Here is a 21,173-nt window from a genome sequence, read left to right on the forward strand (position 1 = left end):
CACATACATTTTTAACATTCAACTAAAATTTGAATCCTTTGGGATTTTGATCTTAAGCCCATATTTGTGTTGTGTTCCACATAACTATTTTCTTTATTAGCCTACAAAATATAGGGTCGTCATAAGACTCGTAAACTGAACCATATTAAACTTGGACTTAAGGCATGTACATATATTAGGAAGTAATGTCAATATGCTAACCTTGTCATAGAATATATTCCATCTTGTATATCCTTTGTATACACAGCGTATTAAATAACCAACATGCATTGGGGTATGACCCTGCTCAAACCATGAAATTGAGCAAATTATAATAAACTATTATAACTCCATGCTCCTTTTTGCGTCCAAAGCTGTTAAATGAAACCTTTGACCATAGATTTCCCAGTCTTAGAAGTTAGTAGCAATGTGAATCCCTTATTCACCTACAAGATGTAATTCCATCAAAGCCAACAAATTTGTGATGATTTTGTAGATGTTAAGATTAGAAGAGATATTTCAAAAAAATAGAGGGTGGATTCAAGACTAAGAGATTCATATAGACATTACTAGCTCAAGATGTATGGATTAAACAATGGATTTCAAGGAATGCAGGTGCAAAGAAAATATACACAACAGACATAAGCAACTCAACTTATAATAATATTAAGCAAACATAATACAAAAATAATACCTTGAAGGAGATGTAAGTATGGTATGTGGATATTAAAATGATGGTATACAAGTTAAAATGAATAAGCCCAAAGCTGTATATGGAACTTTCCATGGCATGTATGCTAGTGCAAATGAAAGAAAATGTTCCAATTGAAACAAGGCAAGGGTGCTTGGAAGAATTGGTACTCCAAGAAAGCAGCATCAATTCATCCATGTTCACAGAACTGAAGATCGATGTCAAACTCTTTTTCTCAAAGTTTATTTATTTAATCACCTTTCTCAAGGAAAAATTGAAATATCCAAACATTATCATTTATAGCCCTGCATAACTAAAAAGCATCTATCTTATGCAAAGAAACTGAGGTAACAATAATAAGGACGAACTACGTTGATGGAGAAAAGAAAGGTTGTGAATTAGGGGCTTGTAGTTGTAATCATATCAATGACTAAAATGGATTTACCATCAACAAGACAAAAAAGAGGTACATGCAAAGAATGCCAAGGCCACAAAAGAGGACTTGTGAGACATGAAGTGCCGAGCATAATGAAAAATTTGACTTGGATGGGCATGAATGACCTATGTACATATGTACAAATATATATATATATATACACACACACACTATAATATATGTGTATTCATGCAAGTTTACATGTATGTATATGCACGCACACAGGGGCTTGTTGATTATTGTTACAAACACTATCACCCACTCTTATTCACACATTTATACATTTTTGATCTTATTAGCTAGACTTTATTAATTTTATGTAGCATTTCACCCAATGCACCATTTTAACTTGAAAGTACAAAAACAAGTATTATTTACAACCAACTGCACATAGATCAACATGTTAACCTTAAAAAAATAAATGAACTAAAAATATCATTATAAAGGAATCTGTCATAGATAGATAGATAGAGAGAGAGAGAGCAAACCATAGGCAGCTGCACTAGTTTATGATTTGAGGCCTTGCAAAAATCTTCGACGCCGTCATAACTTAGCCAACGATCTCTCAACCCCCAACATATTGTTGTATTAGTTTTCCACGATTTATTGGTAAGTATCGTCCTCATGGTTCCAACATATGCCTATAACACATTACTGAAAATATAAGACCTATTAAAGAGGTTTTTTTCTTTGTTTGAAATCAATAATGTGGTAAACTAAAAAACAAGGGCCAAGCATACTGAAAGCAATAAACCATACAATTCGACCATTCTTGGAATACCAACAATGTGGTCAAGTGTAGAAAGAGCTAAACAAACTCAAAAAAACATTTTGTGGAGAGACAGTGTGATGTTAAGATATTTCTACATGCAACATGAACATCAAGAAGCCAATTTGGGGGAAAAAGCAAATAACAAAGAGACATAAGCACTAGTTACTCGTCTAACAAGCAAAAAATTCAAGCATTTATTCTCAATCAAGACAAAACCAAGTGCAAAATTAGAATTTCCGTGTAGGGGAGGGGAGCACGATGTCATAGTCCTTGGTCCATCATCTTATATTAAGTTTGTGACTTCGACCATTTGGAAGGAAACAAATGCGAGAATGAAAATTTATGAGGTCAGACCATCATTTACCAAGTTTATGAGGTTGTGATTTAGCAAAAATTCCTTTCTTTTAATAACAAAAGTCATGTTCCAAAAATATCAAAAAATTCATTATTTCATTATAGCATAAATATATGGTTAATACTAAAAATGTGTTGTTACAAGAGTGGCATGAGCAACCAGAGGAGGAGCCATGAGAAGTTTTAGGCAGGCTCTCCTTGATTATCATTTTCCTTTCCCACGGAGGTGGAGAAAAGCTCCTTAGAAATTCGCCATGAAAATAATCGCCTCCAAGCTAAGTGACTTCATAGTTTTATTTGTTGCAAGCCTGTGATTACAAACCCTTGGTCATCTCCCGCATCATGTGTCATTCTAGTATTAAACTAAAACTTCCTAATCATCCATTGAAACACGTCAGTACTAGAGATTTTTGTAGTTATAAATGGGCATGTGTTGTTAGAAGGGCTAAGAAGGTTGTTAGGGAGTTTCTAGAGGATTTGCTAATTGCTCCACCTATCCAGAATGCCCTAGACCCTTTTTCTATCAAAATTCAAGCCAACAGGACATTAGAAGTGGCCTCATTTGTTTAAAGTGCAGAGGTTTTGACTTTCTGATTCAAGGTTTTCCAAATGAAATTAAGAGAGCCATCATCTCTCTTGGTACTGATAAGGCCTAGGGACATGATAGATTCCCTAATTGCTTTTCTCAATGATGCTATAATTTCCTTAAGGAGGACTTCCAAGCTCTCTTTATTAATCTCTACAAGGGAAATTTAGATATCTGAAGATTAGTCATTAGACTATGCTTATTTATTTCTCATTTCAAAGAAAGAAGAAGCATTTTGACCTAAAATTGTCGCCCATTAGTCTAATCCATGATATCATTAAGATCATTTCTAAAATTGTTGGTTAATAAACTTGCTTCCTTGCTTCTAGATTCGGTTGAACTATCTCAGTCTACCTACATCAAGGGCTTTTCATGTTTAGTAACTTCAAGTCGATGAGCTTATCTTTAGCTGCAAGTGGCATAAGGTCAGGTGTGTCATTTGCAAACTTGTCTTCGAACAGGCTTTTGGTAATTAGGATTTTTCTATTGTTTCTTGGAAAATTGGGCTCCCCCTATGAATGGAATAGTTAGATTAGAGTGATAATCAGCACAAGGAAAGCAGCAGTCGTGATTAGTGGAAACACAGGTAGATGGAGAAAATACATGTTGAGCTGACATTCTCTCCTATCTCCAGCCTAGTCCTTGCTGACATCCGCTCTCATTTTTTCTGGATTGTGCTGAGGAGGGTTTACTCTCTAAGCAACTTTAGTAGTTAGCATAAAATTTGTAACTTGCAATTGAAAGTAGCAGTCTTTGTTAGTGGTAAGGTGGGTATATGGATCAAATGCATGTCGAGCTGGCATTCTCTCCTCTCTCCTACTAGTCCTTGCTGACATTCTCTCATTTGTCTGGATTATGCTGAAGAAGGTTTATTCTCTAGGCAATTTTGGAAATTAGGGTAAAGTCTGTAGCTTGCAATTTGTTGATGATACAACTCTTTTTTTTGAGGATGATTACTCTTTAAATCAGAACTCTGAAATTTATCCTCTATTGATTTGAAGTTTGAACTACTATCTAGTATAAGAATTAATTTCTCCAAGAGCTCATTAACCAAGCGTGGTTTAGTTCTGAATATGCTCTTCAAGGAGGACCATCTTCCAATTACTTATCTAGATGTTCCTCTCTTTAATAACAAAATAAAAATAACAAGATTCAGTTGCTGGAAAAGCTTGATAGAAGACTTGTAAGCTAGAAAGGTAAATGCATCTACTTTGGTGGCTAGCTCACTTTACTCGACTTTGTGCTCTCCAATCTATCTTCCTATTACATGTTTGATTTTAAGCTATAGGTCTAAATCTCTAAACATATTGATAAATTATGCAAGGCTTTTATTGAGAATTGATCAAAGCTAATTAGTACTCTTGAGGTAGACTTTGGTCCTTTCCTCCTATTTGACATGAATTTTGCAGAATCCTAGACCTCTTCTACTGCTGTCTTTTTTTCTTCTTGGTAGTGGTTTTTTTTTCTTTTTTTTGGTACACCAGCGCCTCACTATACAGGGATGTGAGTACACCACAAGCAGTCAGAAGACCAAACATGGACTAGGCCCTGCGGAATGAAGCTAGTGTCATCCCATAGAAAAGCTCCGGAGTGATGAGCTGCAAAGGAAGCGACACAGTCCGCCGCACCATTCGCCTCAGGAAGACTACCAGCAAGGCCATATTCCTCTTCATCTCTCCTTCCCCTTCCTTATGAGGCCTTTTGTAGGAAGTGTTCCTGAAATATATCTTCTGAAGTATGCATAGAAATTCTTGGTCCATTAATGTGGCTTGCTACTAAAAATAGGCTACACATTAGAGAAGTTCTAGCTTATAAAAATGGTTGATTAGTTCTTGCTATTCTCTACATTGCTGTGGCACTAAACTGTAAATAACCTTGCCCTCAACTATCCTTATTGAAAATATTTGGAGGAAAGTATCCTCTGTTATGTAGCTTAAAGGCCATCCTGCAACTCTTTGATCTTTGTGCACTCTTTGGCACATTAAAAGGGCAAGGCCATCTTGAGAAACTCTTTGGAATCACCTTTTCATTGATATCTGATAGAGCATTTGGAAAGAAATAAAATTCAAGGATAATTTTGAAGAAAAAGCATTCCTCTCCAGATGTGGTTCTTCACTTAAGCCTCATGTGCTTTAAAGACTGGCTCACCCTCAGCAATGGCTTCGAAAAGCATTGCTTCTTTGCATTTTGGGGGTGCCCAACTTCTCTCCTATCCTTAATCAAGCTACTGACTCTTTTCCCCTCCTAATCTTATTTCATTCCTATTTCCTTCCTTTTCCTTTATTCAACATTCAATTTTTTGCTTTTTTTATTTCGCTTGTAATCTTTTAATACCTTTAGTAAATTGGGTGGGTTAATCCTCCCATTCCCCCCAAAAATTGTAGGTATCTACACCTAGGAGTAAGGAGAGGCAAATCATTACTTAAGAGATTCATGCACTATTTGAAAAGTAGTGGGAGTGTTTAAAGGTGTTCATGATGTGAGAATTGTTAGGTCAATTTTATTTTCTCAAACTAAATCTCTTCAGTCAATGAGAATTAGGGGGAAGGAAGGGCATCGAACCAGCCAGAAAAGGGGTTGAAGGAATGGAATCATGATGACCATGAAAGAGCATGTTGGAGCGGGTGGATAGTGGGACAACAGGGGTCACAATATGCTCACATATTCTTAAAGAAAAGAAAAACATTTTGCTAACATTTACATTTTCAAAACATTGGAAGTAAGGATGATAATCAAGAAAGGATATATATGCAATTGAGTGGTATCTCAGCTGGAGGAATGAGTATACAAGAGAAAAACATAGGACTGCTACCAACAAAGTACAAGGCACTATTAAACAGATTGAGTTGTGCAACAAAGATTTGAGAAAGCTCCAATCAGGAGAGCTGCTCGAATTTGCATTGAAGGGTCTAAGGAGGAAGGAAAGGCCTACGCTAACATGGATGAATGCTTTCGAAAAGAACTGAAAAGCCTTGAGTAACAGCAAAGGCTGCCCTTTAGACAAATAACTAGTGAAGAAGGATTAGTAAGGAAACCCTTCTATTTAGGACAAGGTGGACAAGGCTTGATAGTTATGGTCATGGTTATACAGACATGCACACAAATCCTCAGAACACAAGCATATACATTTATATTTACATAGTGAGGACCCATTTCATAGTTTAAGCTTCTTATACAACTGGTTATCAACCTATCACCAACTATCAACATCCATTTAGGACCCCCATCAGCATTGATGGAACTTAAACTTATTTGAAATTTTGAATTATAATCATGAAGGAAGGCTCAGAAGTTAAGATCTACAAGCTGATAAAAGACAATCAGCAGCTAAAAAAGAAAAAGTCACCTTTAAGTCCTTCTTCATGGCTCTACTTATTGCGTTTAGTGCGAAACCAGAGGAACCAGATGTAAGGTAAGGTCTTCTGTAAACCATGGCATCTTCCTCTTTCATCATATATGGTCCACAGCTGGTCAAAGCCTTGTCACTAGCCCTGAGGGGATCCTGAAAATTGGCAATGACAACTATATCATCATGTAACACTTTTTGTTTTTTGACGGCCAGATCCTATAAAACAACTATCAAACATGTCAATGAAATATTACGAAGTCTTCTAACCTGGGAGAATATTTCGCCCAACAAGAAGTTGCTGAATAGGGCCAATGTTGATGGCAACTTTGCATGTTTCTCCATCAACTTTATGGTAAGCATAGCTAATGTTAGTACCAAATCTTCAGGTTCCAAGAATAAACAATAATGGAATCCTTAAAATTCTCTTTTACAATAAAAAAATAAGTTAAGACAAATTAGTTCTGTTTAATGTTTGGATGTTTTCTTACAGGGGGATTGATGAGAACAAGATCTCTCAGTTTCTCTTGATGACAACTGGCATACTTTACAACTACAGGAGCAAAATAACCCTGTAGAGATATTACAACAAAAATATTTATTTACACAGGACATTTTAGGTAAATGATCTCATCATGTCCATAAAAAAAAGATGAAGGATGATCATGCAACGTACCTGAACAACAAGAGAAAGCTTATCAGGAGCCATTTCATTGACAAGTGACTCCAGAGATGAAGCATAATCTGTAACATGTAATTCAGCTCCAGTAAAAACAGATAAACAACTTCTTTCATTAATAACCGTAAGAACAAAAGATTTACATAATTGTGGTTTATAATGTCTACCATCCAAAGTATAGTCAAAACCAAATTTTGGCTGAGGCTTATCTGAAAATCCAAAACCTGGAATACATGAAAATTTTCGCTCTCATAAGCATTTAACGTGCATGAATGATGATGGGACAAACAGCAAGCACAGCCACTTAGTGATAAGAAACTTCAATTTCAGTAAAGTATTGAATCATTTGTTTCCCAGGTACAAGAAATCTCATGATTATCCGACAAAATGTGAATAAACAGAACAAATAATTATTTTTCTTGTAGTATGATTCACATGCTTAAAAAGTCAATATAATGCTGAACAAAATTAGATGTTCCTAAAAAATATAATATTCCTGACACCAATTGAAGAGAGAAATAAAGAGAGAAAGACATCCCTCCCTCCCTCCCTAACTGTAGGTGCTTTTATGAAGCTGTTGCAAACATCAAGAGGTTTGGATGAAGCTTATGGCTTGACCAGGGTTCACGAGCCCCTTGTGATAAAATGTGAATGAGACATGGCGAACTGTTTCAGGATTGTAATATAATCTACATGTGAAACAAAGGTTGACGTCTTTTATAATAACATTTCGGAAAAAGACTAAGAGAATGGCCTCTCTCTCATTCTCCTAACTAGTGGATGCTTTGCTGCAGCTGTTGCAAACACCATGGAGGTTCAGACTTGAGGCCCAAAGTTCATAAGCTTGGAACAGGTTTTGGTAGCACACTCAACATGTTAACCACTTCCATCCAATACTAATCTCACCAGACATATCTGTGCCCTAATGGAATTTCTGGCCCTCAACTGTAATGCTTTTAACAAAGATAAGAAAACTGAATATTAAAAGATCTGGCTACTGTGACATTAGCCAGACCATCAATACCACCAGCACACGTGTCAGCTTCAAATGCACCATCTAAGTTATATTTTTCCCACTTCACCAGAATAGGATTCTCTAGTTTGCAGTTCCAATTATCAACCAGTCATGGCTTGGGACAGAATCACTTTAGCAGTAACTCTTATTAACATCAAGGATCATGGTAGCACCAAGAATTAACACAACATGCTCAAGGATTTTGGACTTCAAGAATAAAACTTGAGGACTATGTTTTCATGTCAAACATCAGTATCAACAAAGTATCTAAAGAAGGTCATGTTTAAGAAATTATTTTTGCAAAGCCTGTATGGACTAAAGGAGTCATAATTTTCTTAGATACATCTCTCTCCCAAGCATTTACTGAAGCCCAATTTCATCTCCATTTGGCCCCGTGCTTTGAACTCCCTATTTAGTTATTTTATGTCTCCTTAAGCAATCTTAGATTATCCTTCAATGTCAGCCTTGAAACTAGTAAGAATGTTTGACTAACGAGTAGGTGTTTTAACATATTAATGGACTTAAAGTGTGCAAATCCAAAGTTTACAAAAAATAATGCATCATGCTGGTATTTCTATCAACAGATATTTCTAAAAATTTAGACAAATTTTGAAGGAGAAACAAAGTCTCGTATGTCTTCTTAAAATTCCAAAAAGTTGTTCCTGCTCCCTAAAGAAAAAGAAAACATCAATTTCCAAAACAAGTCTCCCACTGCCCATGATCCCAACAATTGACTGTTGACACAATTCCTTTGGGCATGTCTGCATTCTTCTTTTAAGGAACCATATTAACATAATTACCACTCCCCACCCATATTCAACCAAAATTACCAATTCAATATCTGGTGTTATTGGGCTAATTTTGTATTACTCCGTATAAAATAGAAGTGTAACTTATTGTTCTAGTATCGATCAATGATCAATCTTATTTGATCATACCACATAAATCTTATCATTGGAGCAATGAGTAAACTTAGAAATAGGATGAATAAATGTTTCAGTGAATGCATCCTTATGCTAATTGACATTTAGGATGGCTCTGGAATCGAGAATATACATATAGGCAACATCGATTATTTGCTGATGCAAGAAAAATTTGCATCACATAGCATCCATAGGATCATATCATTGTGTACATGGAAGCAAGGAGAGTTATGCATGATGCAGAACATAAATAGGACACACAATATGAACCATTAGCTGTGTGCTGTCATATATTCATCCCAATGGTTTTCTTTTGCAACATAAGATTGTTTCAAAATCTTGTAGAGTTTGAAGAAATATGAATTGGAAGGAGTTGCACATGAAACATCATAAAGGCGAACCACAATCAAGCTCATTCTCTAAGATATCATCAAGTAATGTACAGCTATGTCAACATAACTAAAAATCATTTTGGAAAGTCAACCGAATGCAGAAGAAATTTTGAAGAATAAGCTGTGAATTATCCTAAGTTGAACAAAAGGGCTTTCGAATCTTCTGTGTGGGCACATACAAAATCATATAGCATCCTACAAAGTTTGATAAATGTGGATTCAGAAATATACAAGAGTATTTATCATAAAAATAAGACTGGAAACTAGCATTACCAATGTCATTGCTGAGAGATGTATTTTCCATGGAACATAGAGCTTTTCAAGAATGTAATTTGGAAAATAAATTTAATTCACTATGTCAATATGGAAAAATGGGTCATAGAAACCTAAAGAAATACTAATTTAAATTCTTGAGAACATGTGCAAGTTGTGGTAAAGAAACAAAAGGATTTAAGGAAGAAAGAGGTAATTAGTTTGATATGATCTCCTTTGCTTTCCCATTCCGTTCTCATATATTCCCTCATTTTGCAAATCTTTTCCTGTGCTTGCTTCCCACTTCAGGGCTTCCCATTCAACTATAACTCCTTGGATCCGTTTTAGCATGTAAAAATCAGGCATTTGAAAAATTTCTTCTTACGTTGCAGATCATTAATCTGAAGAGGCATTGGTCTATCAATGCCTAAATGAAGATTTACTATTCTGTAATTGGGTATAATATATAGGTTATTTAGTTCTAGTCCTTTCACGGTGTATAGCTCATATATTCACAACTGGAATGATTTTCATTGGTTGGTTTGTGCTTTAAAGTTTTAAATAGCTAAGGTTACAAACTGTCATGGGTTCTATCCATTTGGAATATCTACTCTTATCATCTCATGTGTGAAAAAAATTTTCAGAAGGAACTTCATTCTTTCTCTCTTATACAAGCAACTCGGTACTTCAACCTCTTAAACAAGGAACTTCTCCTGCTGCTTTCTTTGTTTTCCCCCCTTTCCAGGTTTCACAAATTTATTTTGCACTTGCCCTGAGTTCAAGGATGTACTCAGTAAAAAAACCTCTATTACAGTTTACAAAATAATTCCATGGCAGTCCCAATACTTGACAAAAAGGTGGAGTCTCAACGTCAGGTATGCAGGCACCACATGCTGTAAATGGAAATTTTACAAGAATCTATAATGCTGACAAAAGGTAATAATGTTTTTTCATTAACAACCTATTGAAAAGAAATCCCAGTTGAGTCAAACTCTGAAAGACCCACTGTATTGTGAAACCAGAGCTCACAAGGTGAAGCGAACTCATGATAAATGGCACTATATACAATAGTATGAGGCATGAGAACCAAGCATATTTTGTTAGAAGCAAAAAAAGGTTCCTAACTACTTATATATAGACACGAACTTACCAAGCCAATCAAAAGCAATGGCATGATAATCTTCAGACAGTACAGTAAGAACTTTGCGATACGAGTATGCCTGTTTATCAATAATTCAAAAGCATATATCTTAGAAAAGGAGGGTTATATTCTCCACAGTTATTACAACTACCACAAGTTAAAATACATCAGTGTACAGTGTCAAGAATTTCAAGGTAACTAAGAAAAGATGGGATCATCCCTTTCAAGCCAAAAGCAGCTTCAAGACAATCATTTGATAGATGCAAGATTTAAAAAAACAAATAATCACAGTTTCCAAAACTCTTTAAGTAGATAAGTAGATAATCTCTTGTGGACAAAAGCTCAATTTGATGAACTAGCCCAGTTGGAGTATGAACATTAGTGGCCTGGGTTTGTAAAACCTTTTGTTTATCACACTATATACTAAAACAAGAAGATAAAATTCCATACTGTAAGAATGACAAAGGAATACATCTGCACGGTAAACTCTTTGAGAAGGTAAGCATAGAAGGATCGATGCTATTGTCAAGAATTTCTCAAAAATACAAAAATGGAAGACAAAAAAGAGTTAAAGCATCAAAGAGTTTTTCTTACTCTTACCAAATTTCTCCACAAGGAGGAAGAGCATCCATATGATTTTAATTATTTGGTAGGTATTTATGGTAGAAAGCACGATAGGCCAAACTGGACCGAACTGCCCGGTTCGGCCCATACCGAGCCGACCCGGTGGGAAACCGAGTCGGTTCGCCTATTGAAATCGGTTCCGGCCCCGAACCTGCCAGAATAGGTTCCAAACTGACTGAAACCAGCCGAAAAAGGCCTAAATCAGACCGAGCCAGTAGGAACCATCCTGGAACCAGCCAAAACCGTCTTGGAACCAGCAAGAACCGTCATGGAACCGTCCGGAACCATTCGAAACCGGCCAGTTCCACTTGAACCCAGTGCGAATTGCCCGGTTTGCACCGAGTTGACCCGGTTCGAAACCGGCCCCCCTCCCCCTCTGCTTTTTTTGTTAAAAATAAGTATTGGAAAGGCCGAAGGCCTTCCTAACAGTTTGTTTTGGAAGTTCCACCGACTCCCCCTTTTTCCTAATTTGCGAAATCACACCGATTCAGTGTGATTGAAGAAAGATCCAAGCTTAAATAAGATGTGCTTCCTCTCTCCTATCTCATTTTCTCGATTTTTTTTGGCTTAAAAAAATAGCTTGAAATTTGCAAAATAAGGGAGGATCATGCCAAAATCTTCGATTTGGTCTTGATTCGAAAATCTATAAGAGGCATTGCCACTCAACGAGATTTTAGATATCGGTATGTATGTTGTACTTTAAATATATGTAATTGATTGTATTATTTTATATTTTTAACTCACTACTTGATTTGAGAATATTTCATGTTGCTTCTTATAACATGCAGCATCTCACTAATTATTTTATGTTTTGTATCATTGTAAAACAATAAGATGCATCATTTAGGTTAAATAAGAATCGTACAAACATTAAAAATATTAAAAAGACATCAAATTAGACTTAAAATCATTAAAAAGTTTAAAAAAATTGACTACCAATAAAATTAACTTCAAAAACTCCAAAAAAAATGTGCATGTCGGTACCATACTGGCACGCCCAAGCGTGCCGTGTGTCGGTATGGTACCGAACCGACCGATATGGGTCCTGGTACCGATTCGGTGGACCTTGTTAGAAAGAGCTTATTAAGTGGGCAATGATGATGAAATGTCATCTAAAATAAACACAAGAACAAAAATAAGTACGAATAGAGAAATTATGAACATATAAAGTCAGGAATTCCTGGTGGCAATTAATCATTGCTAGGATATACTAAGCCCTTAACTTTTGTTCACTTTTTTAATCATAAAGAAAATTAAATTGGAAATTCGAGGCAAGAGGACTTCAAAAGTCCAAATCTAAGCCATCAATGTAGTCAAAGCAATTTCAATAAGGTAGGCAAATGGTGTTAGACCATGTGACTTGCTGCATGCAGTAGTCAGCAACAAATTTATGTAAGGAATAAATGCTGAATGTTGATGAGTATTGTGTGTTAGCAGAGGATTATATCCACACACATGAAATTTTATCATGTGGCAGATAATATCAATTTATCATCCATGAGCAACAATGCACAACATAACCTTACTGTCATACTAATTGGGCAAGGCTTAACAGAGAAGCTAGTCCCAGAAAAAAGTACATTTAACTTATTTACTAGAAATTTTGGAACACTAACTAAAAAGAGTGCAGTATTCATGGTTGCATTGATTCAAAGAAGAGACAATAAAACTTGCTTACAAGGAACTAGAAAGAAAAAGCTAGAAAAATCATTGATGACTAGAACCTATGTACTTGGGAAGGATAATACCAGAAATAAGGTCAGAATACTGATAGATCAAAATTGAAGGATAAAAAGCTTAGTGATAATTAGGTAGCTTTCAGCATTAGATGTAAAAATTATTGATACAGATAAAGCTCATGGACTCAAAGAACTGGAGAAAAACTAAAGAAGAAACTTTGAAAGGAAAGGTATTCTGAATTGATTAAGGATATAATACATAATTACCTAAACGCTAGGTAGGAAAGAGTAGTATGGATTTTTAGAGGGTGTACAATGGATATGGGTTTGGTGATATTAATATAACTAGTGTCTGCCGAACCAGGCGGAATAGCCCGGTTTGGACAATGTCGAGCTGACTCGGTATGAAATCGGGTCGGTTCGCCCAAAGTTCGCCGTACCGACCGTACAGACGTACCGGTACCGAACCGAGCCGAATCGGTATCGTACCAAAAATGCCACATAAAGCCACGCGCTCTCCCGTGAAGAACACCCCGTACCGGTGCAAACCGACTCAGTTCGCACCGATACGGGTATATACTGGTGGGAATCGAGCGATTCGCACTGGTACGGGTATAGACCATGAACCGAGCGGTTCGCACTGGTACTGTTCGCATCGGTACAGGCCATGAACCGATTAATTTCGACCCAATCTGGATTAAAAAATATTTTTTTAAAAATGAATAAATATTAAAAAAAATTGTAAAATCAGAATGTATTTAGGGGCATGCAACCTACTCTTCATAAAAATTTGGTGACCATCTATTTAAGTTTTGATGTGGTCATGTGCACAGTGGCCTAAACCTAAATTTGAAAAAAATTGAGAAATAAGTAACCTTTGATGCATACCCGAAGGCCTAGAAAAATATATGTAGCATCCATTATTGGGTTCTGCATAGATTTGAGATGAAATTCATTTTTTAAATATTAATATTAAAAAATATTATTTTTAAATTCAAAAAATAATTAAAAAAATATAGATATACCAAAAATTGTGAAAAATTAGTAGTACGTATTACATAATTCAGAAGTAATTTCTGAGGTAGAAATTATATTTTTCTGAGATTATAATATTTAAATGTACGAATATTGAATTTTAAATATATGTAATTGATCGTATTATTTTTAAATTTTCACATCACTACTTGATTTGAGGATATTTTATGTTGTTCGTTGTAGAATGCAATATTTCACTAATTATTTTTATGATTTGTATCATTTTAAAGTAATAAGATGCATTACCTAGGTTAAACTGGGATCATAGAAACATCAAAAAATATCAAAAAAAATCAAATTAGACTTAAAATTATTGAAAAAGTTCAAGAAGAGTACTTAGCAATTAAATATTCTCGAAAACTCCAAGAAAAAGGGACCATACTGGTTTGGTACGGTACCGAACCACACCGGGCGCTAACTGGTCCAGATCCCGGTACCAATTTGGTGGACCTTGGATACAATAGTGGATATGGTTTGGTGATATGAATACAAAAAAACTCAAAATTTGAGTTTGTAATCGTTAATGATTTAGCAGTAAAAAATTCACATTTAAGAAGATAAATGAGCATTTAATTGCTTCTAAGAGTTAGAAAAATTTGTCCAGGATAATTTTTTCCGATGAGGAAGATCAATATCAGCATGCAAATTTTATAAGGTGATAATGAGGAAAACCTAACCACACAACAAAAGCAAGTAGTTAAAAGGGGAACAAACTAGAGGTTAAAAAAAATGAATGATTTTGCTAGATGCCCAAGGATTAGATAGTAGAGTTTAAAGACAATAATTTTCTCTCTCATTAATGTTATCAAATGTATGTGTAACCTATACTAAACTAAGAAAACATCAATGGCCAATTGTACTAAAAAAGTTTGTAGAGAAATTTCTGGAGAGTCTAAATGCATAGAACAGGAATACAGAGAAATTTCATTGTTGAAATATGAGGCACAAAAGGCCATCAAAGACATACACATAGCAATGAACAGAAATAATAGCCAAGGCCTTGGAATTTTTATAAAGATGCACATAAATAAAAAAAGGCAAGTCTAGCTGAAGAATATGGTGACTTTAATGACATATTAGGTTCAAAAAAAGGTTAGAGTGAAACCTATTAAGTCAGATAGGATATGTTAGAGGAAAACTAAAGGTGTTAATAAAGTTAGGTTATTTAAAAGTGAGGATATCCATGTGTAGTCAGACACCGATTTATCAAAAAAAAAAAAGTGAGGATAACAGGATTTTGGTGAAAAATTGAAAGATTAAAGAAAGATGAAAAAGTTATGACCAGAAATTGTTAGATGAGACTCTGTTAGATAAATTTGCATAGAGGAGGCACCATTAGGGAGTTACCAAGTGTCTCTCCATGCAATCCAAGAGGATGAAGTAGAGATAGTTTTGAAGGAAAATGATGCAAAAGTGAAGGACACTACAGTCAGATGAGAAACTAACTGTTGTCGGTAATATCATGAGAAAAATCAAACTAGTTCAGTTAGCTATCTCATTCAATGGGATTTGGCAAATCAGGAAATTGACTAATCACTGGCATACTTTGTTACTGAGTAATAGGCAAAATGGATGAACAAATTTAGACCAAAATATGGCAGAAGTAAACATGTGAGTCATAACATGTAACTTTGCATTTGTGATTGTGATAGAACAATTTTTTTTTAAGAAAAATGAGGACAAACTTAAGAAAGAAGGTCAAGAATGGAGGCTATTTTCTTAGGAAATAAATAGAAACTGAAAGAGAATAAGTAAAAGTCTACATGTGATCTTTAATGACTTGAACATGTGACTGTACCAAGAGGTTCCATGGTGGGAATCAAGAAAGCACCATTAGAGAGTTGTGGACACATACCTAATAGAATTAACCTAGCTGTACCCAGTGGAGAGGTGATTCTGGGTCTGGGATGTTATGTGCAAGTGACATATACTTGTATCACAGAACTGCTTTGTATAGTCATCTATCATGATTTCTGAATAATAAAATAATGCTCACGTTTTTGTAACTTAATTGCAATGATAGACATTGGCATGAATGATACAACAATAAGAAACCTCTTTACTATAATCCTTGCAAAATATAGCACCCACGTGAGCAATTCACCGCAATAGAGGTGCTAGAGTATACAGGGACGACACATATTACATGAATTTACACATTTAGGCAGCATATGAGGGATGAATATGCCATAATAAATACATGCAACATGATGACCTACCATACACAACAATTTTTTTGGTCGGACCTCTGGCCTAATTTCTTCTCAAAAAAATATCCATTACAATTTCTAGTAGGAATCAGAGCTATGCGGTCCTCAGCTTACAATAGATAAAACTCTATATTGCCTCAAATTAATGCATAAAGCTCTTTATTGCTAACTCATTATCAATAAAAGAAAAAATTGACAAAACTAAAGACTCCAAAAAAAGAAAATACATATAAGAACCATTTAATTAGAAAAAAAGATGAATACTTTTCTATTACATGCCAAGTCATATCAAGTGAAAGAGGATACTAGCTCATAAAAAGGCAAGCAGCGGCAGTCAGATTCCAAGGACATAGAGACAGATCAAAGCTTTAGAGTAGTAAGATGATTGCATAGGGAGATGACTACCATGTCTAAAAAGCAAAAAAATATGACGATCTGCAGGTTCATTTTTGGGGAAACTTTGGGGAAGCAAGACGAGTAGGTGACTGGTACTAATAAAATCAAGGCAAATTTGGGGAATCATGTGAAAGAATGGTTGCATGGAAACAGAAGTTCATCTTGATATATAAATCTTTACTGCACAAGAAAATATGAAGCGTTTAAAATAAGCTATCCTTCTAGAGAAAAACATGATGGGAGATCCATAAGCTGTGGTTAAATGACGTCATAGCCACAAGAAATCACACCAATGAACATTGAGTCACGAAATAGAAGAATGAGGCAATTGAAAAGAACCTACAAATTATGATAATTAGCAGATGAACATAACTAAGATATCTGTATCACTTAGATCGGAAAGGATACATAATTTGTAATAAAGCGCCTTGTCTTGTCAAGTGAGTGAGGATTATTCTTGCATATTCTTTCAAATACCTGCTCATTTAGCTTCATATTATAAAATCGTGGAGCACATCATCAGTTGCTGTTTCAATATACATTGGACTTAACATCCCATTAAGGAAATAGATTGATATAACCTGATAAATGTATCGACCATTCAAGAGAGAGGATCGAGATAGATATTATTTGGTACAAGTTATCATTAAAGTGAGACTAGAGAATATGGACCTCAACTTCACATAAGAATCCAGAGTTCCATTGTGCTTGCTGATAATCAAACCTGTGGTTTTGGTTCAATACAGAAACCAAATATTTAGGAAGAAGGTCAGTCTGATTTGCATAACAGAGTTTCAGACAGCTTTCAGCCAAAATCAATTGCCATCAATCTGACTTCAATCAGTTCAGCACTGGTGGACCATAACCAACAAAGGCAAGCTTGATCTAGACCAAGGAAAGCCGTACCGGTCCGTACCGGCCGGTACGGGCCGGTACAAACCGGTCCGGTGCTTGACCGGTACCGGAGAGCGATGAAAACCGGTATATCCGGTTTTCATCTGTGTACCGGCCGGTACGGACCCCGTACCGGCCGGTACGGGACTCGTACCGGTGCGAACCGGCCGGTACGGGTGGTTTTTTTTTTTTTTTACGAAACCACAGCTTCGCGCTGTGGTTTCAAAAACCACGCGCGGCGCGTGGTCAAAAACCACGCGCGCGCGGCGCGTGGTTTTAAGGGAGAAGTGGCCCGTGGGCCACTTCTTTCAATTTTTTTTTTTTTTTTTGGGGAACCACAGCGAGGCGCTGTGGTTCCCAAAACCACCGCGGCGCGTGGTTTTTGAAACCACGCGCCGCGCGTGGTTTTAAGAAGGAAGTGGCCAACCGGCCACTTCTTTCAAAGAAAAAAAAAAAATAAAAAATTGCTGTGGCCGACAGGCCACAGCTTTCTCCCTTTTTTTAATGGGAAAAGGAGTGGCCTCGGCCACTCCTTCCCATTAAAAACCAAGAAAGTGGCCGACCGGCCACTTCTTTCCGTACCAATTTAACGATATTAAGCTGGGATTTTCTGTTAATCTGGGATTAACAGCACGATCTTAAGCCTCTCGTTCGGTTATAAAAACCGAACGAGGCTCACTTCTTTCCCAAACAATTTGAGGTTGAGACTTGAGAGGTTCTAGTTAAGGTGCGGAGACGGAAAGATTTGAGAGATAGCGAGGAGGAGGTCCTGCCCAAAAAATCCAGCGGAGACTATTTAAGGTGCGGTTTTTTTATCCTATATTATTTTATTAATTTTGTTAATAATTTACTTAAAAAAAATAGTTTATAAATTACTTAAATAATAAGATAATGCAAAAATTTACTTTATTAGCTTAATTTTTTGATAAGTTGTCTTTTTATGATAGAAATGGGTTCTATTTAAGGTGCGGAGACGGAAAGATTTGAGAGATAGCGAGGAGGAGGTCCTGCCCAAAAAATCCAGCGGAGACTATTTAAGGTGCGGTTTTTTTATCCTATATTATTTAATTAATTTTGTTAATAATTTACTTAAAAAAATAATATATAAATTACTTAAATAATAAGATAATGCAAAAATTTACTTTATTAGCTTAATTTTTTGATAAGTTGTCCTTTTATGATAGAAATGGAGCCATCAAGAAAAACGAACCCTGCAAAGCGTGATATTGGCTGGTCTTATGGGCGAAGACTTGGAAGTGAGGGGCAACGACACCAGTTTCAATGCAAGTTTTGCGACAAGGTTTTCAAGGGAGGAGGGGTAACCAGGTTGAAGCAACACTTAGCCGGAAATTCCGGTGAGGTTGCTACGTGCCGAAATTGTCCTAACGAGATTCGTGTGCTGATGAGGCAGAATCTTGCTGAGGCCAAAGAAGCGAAGGAGATGGCTTCCAAGAAGAGGGCGGAGGTCGATTGCCAAGCGGCAGAGCCACCTTCCTATCACTCTAGGGAGCCAGAGGAGGTCGAGGATCTAGATGAGGAGGAGGCAGATATTCAGGCGGCCATGCATGCAAGCCTGGATGATCAGTGGCAGCAGGAGGAGGTGGCCAGGCATAGGGCTCGATTTGGGCCCTCTGCATACGAGTCGGGCGGCGGTTCTCGAAGCACTAGACAAGATCCAGAGTTCTTGAGGACAACTTCAGTAAGGGAGGGCGTCGGCAAAGAACGTGGCCGGATTGCATCTATGCTGGGTGGTTTTGGTAGCCGAAAGAAGTCATCTAGAGGAGTTGCAGAAGGAGCGACAATTCATGATGTAGATCCGCATGCTCTCCCCAGTAGAGATTCAAGGCAGCAGAGGGTAGACACAATGTGGATGAAGGATAAGAAAAAAACTATGTGGCGAGCTATTGGATCCTGGTTTCACTTCAGCCACATCCCAGCGAATGTGGCAGACAATACATACTACAGGTCTGCCATTGCCGCCATACAAGCTGCCGGTCCCGGTGTAGCTCCTCCAGGCCCGAAGGATATATACGGTGAGCTTCTTGACAACAATAAGGAGGAGCTGGAGAATTGGATTGACTCCTACAAGAGCAAGTGGCCCATATATGGACTAACCATCATGTGCGATGGTTGGACCGGTCCGACCAGGCGGAGCATCATCAACTTCCTGACATACTGTGATGCTAAGACCTTCTTCCACAAGTCGATTGATGCTTCGGCTTCTGTGCACAACACCTCGTACATGCTGAAACTTATGGAGGATGTGATTGATCTGGTAGGAGAGGAGAATGTCGTGCAGGTCGTCACTGATAATGGGCCGCAATATAAGGCTGCCGGGCAAGTCTTGATGGAGCGGCGGCCACATATTTTCTGGACCCCATGTGCTGCACATTGTATCGATCTTATGTTGATGGACATTGGAAAGATCCGTAGGGTGCAACAAACGGTGGAGACAGCTCAACGCATTACGAGGTATATTTATAACCATAACTGGGTTCTTTCATTGATGAGAAAGTATGCAGGGGGAGAGATTCTGAGACCAGGAGTCACACGGTTTGCTACCAACTTCATCGCACTTGATAGCATACTCGAGAAGAGAGGAGCCCTACGTCAGATGTTTGCCAGTCCGGAGTGGTATGATAGTAGATATTCTTATGCCGGCACTGAAGGGAGCAAGATAGAAGACTTGGTGACGAGACAGCCATTCTGGCAGCGGGCTACTACAATAGTCAAGGCTATCAAACCATTATATGAAGTGCTGCGGGCCGTAGATAGCGAGATCTACCCCCAGATGGGGTTTTTGTATCACATGATGGTCAAGGCAAAGGATCAGATTATGGAGGCAGATCAGCACATGGCCGGTCATACATCAACATCATTGAGCAACGGTGGCGAGCGCAAATGGGTACGGAATTACATCTAGCAGGTAAACTAAGATATAATTATAGTGACAATTATAGTGATGGATATAATTATATAATTATACTAAGATAGTCTCGTATATATGCAGCATACTACCTAAACCCCCGGTTTCAGTACAGCATAGATGGAATTGGTATGGATGAAACACTTCTGGATGCTTTGCGTAATGTGATTTACAAGATGGAGGCAGATCCAGAAAAAGCGGCCCTATGTCTTGAAGAGGTAATTATGATTTAGTAATTACTAGCATGTGTAAGTATATCAGCATCTTCAATTATTAACATGGTTTTCTTATGCTTATTTTTCACAGAGCAAATTATTTAGAGAGGGCAGCTACAGTTTTGGCCAACGAGCGGCTGTCGTCAGCAAACACAATATGAATCCAGGTACGTGACACATCAGCAAAACATTCACCTGGTGTTACTTAGTTACTATTATGGAACTATCATATATGTAATCTTCATAAATATTTTTGCAGCTGAATGGTGGGTGCATTTTGGTGGATCCGCGAGAAATCTAAAGCGGATAGCTATCCGGATCCTCTCCCAAACAGTCTCCTCTAGTGGATGTGAGCGCAATTGGTCCACCTTCGCCCTTATCCACAGCAAACAAAGAAACCGTTTGACGCAAAAGCGCCTCAACGACCTTGTTTATGTGCATTACAATTTGCGGTTGAGGCTAAAGTGCATCCAGGAGGAAGTGGAGCTCAAGTATACAGATCCGATTTACGGGTCCTTCACCGCTGATGATGATGATCTACTACTCGGCTGGCTTGTAGGCCAGCAGCAGGAGCCCGAGCTTGACGAGCCAGGATCGCCTCCACGACCAGCTACCTTCATAGCCACCG

The 21,173-nt window shown here is 37.2% G+C and overlaps 2 protein-coding genes and 1 long non-coding RNA gene across 4 annotated transcripts in view; 2 read left to right on the plus strand and 1 right to left on the minus strand.

Moving 5' to 3' along the window:
• LOC103716142 (cis-3-alkyl-4-alkyloxetan-2-one decarboxylase) overlaps positions 1-21,173 on the minus strand; it is a 39,130-nt gene that overhangs the window by 7,029 nt on the left and 10,928 nt on the right. The window contains exons 5-12 of one of the 2 annotated variants that reach the window (XM_039129943.1): positions 10,576-10,645; positions 6,987-7,067; positions 6,841-6,908; positions 6,656-6,736; positions 6,435-6,512; positions 6,165-6,320; positions 1,595-1,747; positions 202-282 (exon numbers count right to left, since the gene is read on the minus strand). In XM_039129943.1, coding sequence (XP_038985871.1) covers positions 202-282; positions 1,595-1,747; positions 6,165-6,320; positions 6,435-6,512; positions 6,656-6,736; positions 6,841-6,908; positions 6,987-7,067; positions 10,576-10,645 — 768 coding nt within the window. The remainder of the gene's footprint in view (positions 1-201; positions 283-1,594; positions 1,748-6,164; positions 6,321-6,434; positions 6,513-6,655; positions 6,737-6,840; positions 6,909-6,986; positions 7,068-10,575; positions 10,646-21,173) is intronic. The other variant, XM_039129942.1, reaches the window with a different exon arrangement.
• LOC120111869 lies at positions 18,515-20,453 on the plus strand. The gene is made up of 2 exons (XM_039129940.1): positions 18,515-20,330; positions 20,415-20,453. Exon 1 carries the CDS (start codon positions 18,582-18,584, stop codon positions 20,325-20,327), a length of 1,746 nt encoding a protein of 581 aa, XP_038985868.1. The 5' UTR covers positions 18,515-18,581; the 3' UTR covers positions 20,328-20,330; positions 20,415-20,453.
• Positions 20,507-20,728, plus strand: LOC120111874. Its single transcript, XR_005513276.1, has 2 exons — positions 20,507-20,548; positions 20,637-20,728. It is a non-coding gene; the product is annotated as an uncharacterized LOC120111874 (long non-coding RNA).

The sequence above is a fragment of the Phoenix dactylifera genome, chromosome 9 (assembly GCF_009389715.1).
Source record: "Phoenix dactylifera cultivar Barhee BC4 chromosome 9, palm_55x_up_171113_PBpolish2nd_filt_p, whole genome shotgun sequence".
NCBI lineage: Eukaryota > Viridiplantae > Streptophyta > Magnoliopsida > Arecales > Arecaceae > Phoenix > Phoenix dactylifera.

Bases quoted from the DNA above. Each gene is read 5' to 3' on its own strand.
- LOC120111869 (XM_039129940.1), top strand. From the start codon at position 18,582: ATGATAGAAATGGAGCCATCAAGAAAAACGAACCCTGCAAAGCGTGAT.